Source organism: Mercenaria mercenaria, unplaced genomic scaffold (genome assembly GCF_021730395.1).
Source record: "Mercenaria mercenaria strain notata unplaced genomic scaffold, MADL_Memer_1 contig_1906, whole genome shotgun sequence".
Taxonomy (NCBI): Eukaryota; Metazoa; Mollusca; class Bivalvia; order Venerida; family Veneridae; genus Mercenaria; species Mercenaria mercenaria.
Window position 1 is genome coordinate 1 of NW_026459923.1, and position 7,717 is coordinate 7,717.

Below are 7,717 nucleotides of genomic sequence, written 5' to 3' on the forward strand. Positions count from 1 at the left end.
AGTCAAAACGGGGATCGACTGCGACCTGCTTGTCACCCGCGTTAGATTTGGTCTAAGTCTTTCCTCCAGGAATCCTGTAGCTTCTCTGGTAAGCCGATACCTTGCCAGAATGTCCACATCTCGCATTTCGTCCAAACTGGCCCTGGCACGAAAGACACGGGCAGCGCGGCGCCGACGCAAGGGTTGAGCTGCATGTATAGCCGCCATCTTTACGACTTTCCAGTCAACTTGAGACTACTCAGGACCAGTCGTAAAGTTAAGGCTCTTATTTGCGACGTCGTACCTGCGATCTTTTTGATAAAACGCGACGTTGACGTAAGAACGGCCTTACGACCAAGCCTTAGCTAAGACAGGGCGTACGACCAATGATAAAACGGGTCCCGTTTTATCATCGAGGTCGGTCGTAAGGCCGGTCGCATCGTAAGACAGATATTTAAGATTTTTTCTGCGACTACGGCCGAACCGTTTTATGAACACGGTCGTACATCTTCGGTCGCAGCTAAGACTGTTTTCCGTCGTACGACCTAAAAAACAGTGATGCAGTCTGAAATGTAAACATCCGGGTCACGTGACTTATGTCAAAAATCGTCTGTATCTAATGACAAGATGTCCGCTACAAAAGTAAAAACAAGCAGAAAGAGTAATTGGCAAGTAAACGAAGTCAGCGTCCTTGTCAACGGATGCACAGACAATGTGTCTACCATTTATGGTAGGCACGGAGACACAAGTGAAAAGGAAAAGGGGCAGTTCTGGAGGGATATTTGTGAAAGGTTTATTTTTCATTTCGTATTTCCGCGTCTTTCTATATTTCTAAAGTACTGTGACTGATCCTATTGTTGACAAAGACATTCGTTAGCTGAACAAATTTTTTTTATTTAACGTCGCACCAGCACATGATAGGTCATATGGCGACTTTCCAGCTTTAATGGTGGAGGAAGACTCCAGGTGCCCCTCCGTGCATCACACAAGCGGGCACCTGGGTAGAACCACCGACCTTCTGTAAGCCAGCTGGATGGCTTCTTCTCTGTAAGCCAGCTGGATGGCTTCTTCACATGAAGAATTCAACGCCCCGAGTGAGGCTCAAACCCACATCGATGAGGGGCAAGTGATTTGAAGTCAGCGAGCTTAACAACTCGGCCACGGAGGCCCCTTAGCTGAACAAATGCTTTTAAAATAGCGTCATACAGTATAGATATAATAACTGCCTTTTGACTGTCGCCGTCCCTTCACATCTTAGAAGGATGACCACTTAAAAATATCGTATAATATACATACATGGATATATATAATATATACTGGTTTGCGACCCAGAATTTCGGACAACCCAGAAATTCGGACAGTCGTGTAAGTACATATCCTAAAATAAGTCATCCTGATAAGCCAAATGAGTAAGGCTACAATTATAAGGATTACAGTAGTGTTGTGCAAATAATTTCTTAATACAATGCAAGTTTAGGTTTAGCTAGTTTCGGATGGCCAGTCTTGGGCTTGTGTCGACACCCGCCCAATGAAATAGCCAGCCGGTGTCTCATTGAACCAAATAAGTCTGTAGGCTACCACATATGCTACCACATATGTATATATTTTTCATTCCTTTTAACTATCATGGTTTACCACAACATGCAAAAAATTTAAAATCAATAAATAGCTGCCTGCATGCTAATCTTCAAAAGACGAAGGTTCGAGATCTGAATCGAGAGAAGAGGCATACTGATTTCTTCATTTGCAAATGCTGTAATTTGTGTTTGTGAACACAAACACTGTTCAGATAGATCTACAAATGACCGATGAATTATAGAATTATGTAATCAGTTATAATAAAAACAAACTTGAAAGTGTCATGTATAATAAATACAAGACAAGACAAGACAAGACAAGATAGGTTTAATTTTAAGTCAACAAGGCATATAAGATATAACAAAACAACATAAGCTCCGACTGAGTTTTTAACTGACTACACTAGCTGACTTTTGTTTTTTTTTACAATTAAACCAATACGAGGGCTTGGCGCAAAACTATTGTATCTTGTTCTTTATTTATATATACTTACAATAGTTTTGCACCAATTATATTATAGTATTTTTATATTTTTGTATGGTCAGATTTATAAGTAGATAAATACTAAGTTTGACCTTCAGTTTGTACCCAATGCACTCATTTAATATCGGACCTTTAATATTTTCTTCCAGAATTAACAGTATTGGAGGGTTAGACAGGTTGGTAGAGGAGGTGATGAAAAAATGGAAGGATTTGAAGGTATACTCTTTGAATTTCATTTCATGATCTAAAAATTGATGAGGAATTATAAAATACAGAAAATCTCTGCGGGGTCAGTCTTATTACAAAAGATCTATTTCTTTAGCTCTTTGTTCCTCATTTAATAATTTACTCAACTATATATAGTAACCATACAGTGGATCCCAGTTTAAACCCTCATCTAGAATTACAAGTTTCAACTTCCTGTGTGAAACTGATTCAGCTAACTGGGCTGGCAATAAAATATATGTTTTATATATTTTTGTTAACATTTATATTTCAAACATCTTTACAATGTCTTATGTAGAGTCAGACAAAGAAGAAGGAGCAGATCAGGAGGAAGGAAATGGGGAAGACAGGTGGAGGTGGGGCAGTGAATTCATTGAGAGATTGGGAAGAGAAGGTATCAAAGATTGGTAACTTATAATTTTAAGAAGTGTTTCATTGAGGAATCCTTGAGGATGCTTATTTTTTCTTGTATTTTAATATTAATGGTAATTGGAGAATAATATTCAAAAGCTAGAAACAAATCACCTACATTATTACAGTAGCTGAAAGGAGCTAAGGTACAATTATTGAGAAGCAAATTTGAAGTTTCAGTAGTCTTAACACCTTTTAAAGAATTTTATGATTGTACTCCATTCTTTCTGCTTATTTCCAGATAATATCAGTAATACCTTCTGCCGTAATAGATGGACTCAATGATGGACAGGACATTTTCAAAAAGAATGCTGAAGGTTGTAGCATTTGAACAGCTTTGAATTTTTTTTTCAAAAAAAGGAATATAGATAACAAATCATATGTTGCAGTGTGTAAATTAAAAAACTCCTTTACTGGTAAAGGGTAAATTAACAAATGAGCCGCGCCATGAGAACAACAACATAGTGGCTTTGTGACCAGCATGGATCCAGACCAGCCTGTGCATCTATGCAGTCTTGTCAGGCTCCGTGCTGTTTGCTGACGGTTTCTCTAAATTGCAATAGGCGTTAAAAGGGAATAGCATGGATCCTGACCAGACTGCGCGGATGCACATGCTGGTCTGTATACATGCTGATCGCAAATCCACTATGTTGGTTTTCTCATGGCGTGGCTCAAATATTTCATTTGGTATTTTGTTATTGTCTTGACAATTGTCATTTAAAACAAACCCATCTTAATTAAAACAACTTTATAGGTGCAAGTTTGAAAGTACTAGAAAATAGAACTGCACTTAACCCCATCGGAGTATATTCAGCTGAAAACAGTTATTTCAAATTAACAGGAAGCATTTGCATTTACTTTTAATTTTATAGTATGAAATTAATTTACAGAGTATACAGATGGTTTAACTTGTGTTTGTGGTCACCAAGATTAAACATCCATTCATCTTTATCAATCGATGATACTGTTATTATGTTTTATGTCACTTTTTTTAGAAGCAAATTGTGAATCAAGTCCCCGTATGTATGTTTCTGTAGTGTCGTAGAACGTTCTCAGACTGGTAACGGTGTTCAAGGGAGCGGGAACCTCGAGCAAAGCTTTCATGTAGGTCTGTATGATTCTGTCCATACCTTTCGTGTCATAACGACACTGCCTTGTAAAGAAATGGAATGTTATAATAAACAAATTAATTTTAAAGCGGGATGGTATCCGCACGCTCAACCATTCTCTGTTGGAAACCGTTTTGATGATGTGCGTTACACTTTATATTCCGCCTCTAGGCGTTTGATAACATACCACAAGATGAGCGTGCCATAGTAGTTATACACTTATACTTACACATCATATATTTCCATTATAGCACTTTTAAACAAAGAATGGAAATAATTCGTAGAAGCGTGAACATTTTTGTAACAAATAACAAACAATCTATCGAAAAGGACCACATACATTTGAAAGCACATCGTTTAGGCATATTCGCAGCGATTATTTTGGATATATCCATAGTAAGATCTTATTTGAAGTATTCAAAGGGTTACACGATCGAGCTGTTTTGCTGAATAATAGGGACATTACTATAGCTCAGCATGTGAAAAATATGCATCCGCCAAAAATGCTATGGTTGACCAAATGTTAGGTTTTGCTTGTCATTATATTAGTGCATTTAAGCATTGTAACACTTTGACATTAATGAGACACTGATATATTTTTATTCTCAGGAGAACATTAAACACGCAGGTTAAGGTGTATCATACCTATTAAACTTATAAAGCATTATAAAAAAAGCAACAACAGAAAAGAAAACAAACAAATTATGTGTTGTAAAATATATATTCTTTATATTTGCAGTGGATTTCATACCTCAGTTCTATGCACAAATAAATATGAAGTTTGTTCTAATTATCTTCCTAATGTAACATCTTTATCATTTGATTAGCCCTATAAGGAATAATGGTAAAGTGAATTGTTTCACGTTTAATTATTTCCTCAATACATTCTGTTTCTAGAGAAAATTATGCAAGTGCATGTATGGCAACCACAATTAAAGTCTTTACAGACTAGAACTGCACCTTAAAGCAATAAGCGATGAAAAACTACAAAAATTGTTGACAACACAATAAACATAATTTATGACTAATTTCTGTTGTGAAATTATGTAGGTTTAGGCTCAGTATTGCTTCAGGAATTTGATGAAAAGAAATTACCTGTAGCGTATGCTAGTAGGAAATTGCTACCTAGGGAGCAAAAGTACTTAGTGATGGAGAAGGAGTGTTTAGCTAAGTTTCACCGGTATTTGTTCGGTAAAGACTTTATATTAGAGACAGATTATCAGCCGCTCATTTATTTGAATAAAGCGAAACTTAGCAACTCCAGGCTGATGAGATGGGCATTGGCATTACAGCCATATAGGACCAGTATTAGAGCAATTCCTGGTAGAGAAAATGTAGGCGCAGATTATTTGAGTAGAGTGTAGACAGGTGGCTATATTATATGGTGTACAGATAGTGACAGTGTGTTGTTTGTGTTTGTTATTTTCAGTATGTCATTTTGTTTTCATTTAAGAAAATTATAAATTTTCTTTTTAAGGGGGAACGTGTGTCACAAATTGACATACGGGCCTTATTGTATCTGTAGTGTAAATGCAGGTATTGCATCATCTTTTTGTAAATTTTTGAGTTATTGAGGTAAATGTCAGATTTCACGCATAAAATACCTCTAATGTTTTTTCTGTATTTCATAACTTAAATTTCAATGTAAATTTCATTAAATTCGGTTCAGTAATAAGAAAGCTGATATTTTATAAATTTCAGCAATTCGTGTTTTTATCCCCAAAACCACTATAATGGGCCTCAAATTGTCAATTTCAATCCGCGCCAAAGTAATTAGATTTCCCGGCTATATCGTGAATCCCGTGGAAATAAAAATAGTCGGAGTCCACGGCTTAGCCGTGAGTCCCATGAAATTTAGTATTTGGCGGGACATTACCCTACAAATAGACTAGATATGCCGAGCGCACACCACATTCCGACATTAGACGAATCTATGTCAGATTCATTTTTCTTGCTAGAAATTTATGCTCGATCGAGGTAAGAAGTTTATTTGTTAGATTTTTGTATGATTTTTGAATTACGATTTTTATTTGGTAATTTTTTGTGCATTCTACAAAATTCTGTAACGTTTACTCTTCGGCATGTGATTTTGGCTAGTTTCGGTATGTCAGGATAATTTATTAAATTTTTCAGACTTTTGTAAATTATTTCGAAAGAGGAGTCTAAAATGTTTCGTTTATATAAGATGTAAGATTTGTACTGAAATTTGTTTAACATGATAATTGTAAAGTACTCTGTTTCAAAAACTTATGTCAAACATTTCGTTGTTATAGAACGCCGATATTGTATTGCACTGTAATATATAAATCTATATGGCAAGTCTAGTACTGCGTATGTAATATATTATTGTAATTTGAAATTGTGTGCCAGTCTATAGCATATACATGCAATGTCCGTTTTGTTGTATGGCATTAGACATCATATTGATACAAACTATGGTATAACGTGTGAATTGCATTGAATTTTGTTAATTTGTAGTTGTATATAATAGCTGCAGTTTAGCATTTCCATTACTATATTTTTTCATCATAAACATTTCATATCTCTTTCATACTTTAACTTTAGTCTTTTAAGTAATTAATTTTTGTAATAATGGAAGTAATTAGTGACGTATTTTAATCACGTGACGTCTGAACTTAGTAGCACATATATTTTGTATAAGTAGCACGTATTATTTATGGGAGCCTACGGAGGTATGGTGTACCCAAAGGAGCAATTTTATGCCCTGACTTATTTGTTTTGCTATGGTGCTTACCATATGTTATGTATTTTAGCTTCTTCCGCCATACGATTTTACCTGGTGATGTCATAACCCGGAAGTACAATGCCCGAGGTTCACTTGTCTTCACTCGCCTGGATGTGATTTTCCCAGCGCAGATGATTTTTGTTATCCTCTGAAGTCAGCTCAGGGATGCAATCACCTACCACCATAGGGAGCCAAAACGGAATCAACGTATTCACGGTTTAAAGGGACTTGATTTGAAGATATGTAATCTATTTTTTGTGCTACTTAAAGTTCGCAATTAACTGAAAGATCTGTGCCACGTCACATTAAAATGGAACTGTCAGAACTTTGTATCTAGAGATACTGAACTTTGATTTTTTTTCTTTCTTTCTTATAATCAGTTTCTTTTCTACATATCATTTATTCATTGTTAATACTCATTTTATGTAAATAAATTTGTAAATATTGTAAAGGGTGTTGATTTGATCTGATAGTTATTGTCGCCGGTACGGCCAGTCTTGTCACAGAGATTTTATTTTAAACTTTGAACAAAGAATAGCGGAATTGCACTATTTATGCTTTGACCAGTTCTCACTTAAAAATATAAATTATACAAATAAACAGGTCTAGGAAGGTGGTATATTTACAGATTATCTGTAAATTTACAGATAATCTACAAATTTACAGATTTTTCGATCTATTGATTTACAGATCAAGTGTTTGCAAACTGCTAAAATCATATTTGGACATAAAATTACAGATTCAAATTAATTGATTTACATATGGTACGCATAAATAAAGGACAATTGTAACTTTCATTCATTTCTTTTGACTTTGATTTTTCTGAAAATGTCAAAAATTCAGTCAACAAAAATGGCTGGAAATCACAAATGACCTTAATATATGAATACTCTAAATAAACCAATTGATTTCAAGCTGCGGTTTTGAGAATAAATGTAATTTCGTCAGTTTCCATACACATAAACTGTAAATTTATAGGGCAGAAAATCTGTAAATTTATAGATTATCTGTAAATTTACAGATAATCTGTAAATATACCACTTTCCTAGACCTGATAAAACCCCTAAAAATGATACCGTATTTCTGGAAAGATACTGGAAATAAACAAATTTTTTCCTACATAGGGTACTGTACTATATAACATTTGCATTTTTACATTTTATCCATTTTTACAGGAACAGAATGT

General features: G+C 35.1%; 1 protein-coding gene across 1 annotated transcript; it reads left to right on the forward strand.

Moving 5' to 3' along the window:
* Positions 1-388: 388 nt before the first annotated feature.
* Positions 389-3,026, forward strand: LOC123543694 (nuclear apoptosis-inducing factor 1-like). The gene is made up of 4 exons (XM_053532960.1): positions 389-770; positions 2,190-2,256; positions 2,564-2,659; positions 2,918-3,026. Exons 1-4 carry the CDS (start codon positions 607-609, stop codon positions 3,005-3,007), a joined length of 417 nt encoding a protein of 138 aa, XP_053388935.1. The 5' UTR covers positions 389-606; the 3' UTR covers positions 3,008-3,026.
* Positions 3,027-7,717: the final 4,691 nt, after the last annotated feature.

Bases quoted from the DNA above. Each gene is read 5' to 3' on its own strand.
- LOC123543694 (XM_053532960.1), top strand. From the start codon at position 607: ATGTCCGCTACAAAAGTAAAAACAAGCAGAAAGAGTAATTGGCAAGTA. The intron at 771-2,189 runs GTTTATTTTTCA...ATTTTCTTCCAG, and splicing joins TGGAGGGATATTTGTGAAAG to AATTAACAGTATTGGAGGGT. The intron at 2,660-2,917 runs GTATCAAAGATT...GCTTATTTCCAG, and splicing joins TGAGAGATTGGGAAGAGAAG to ATAATATCAGTAATACCTTC.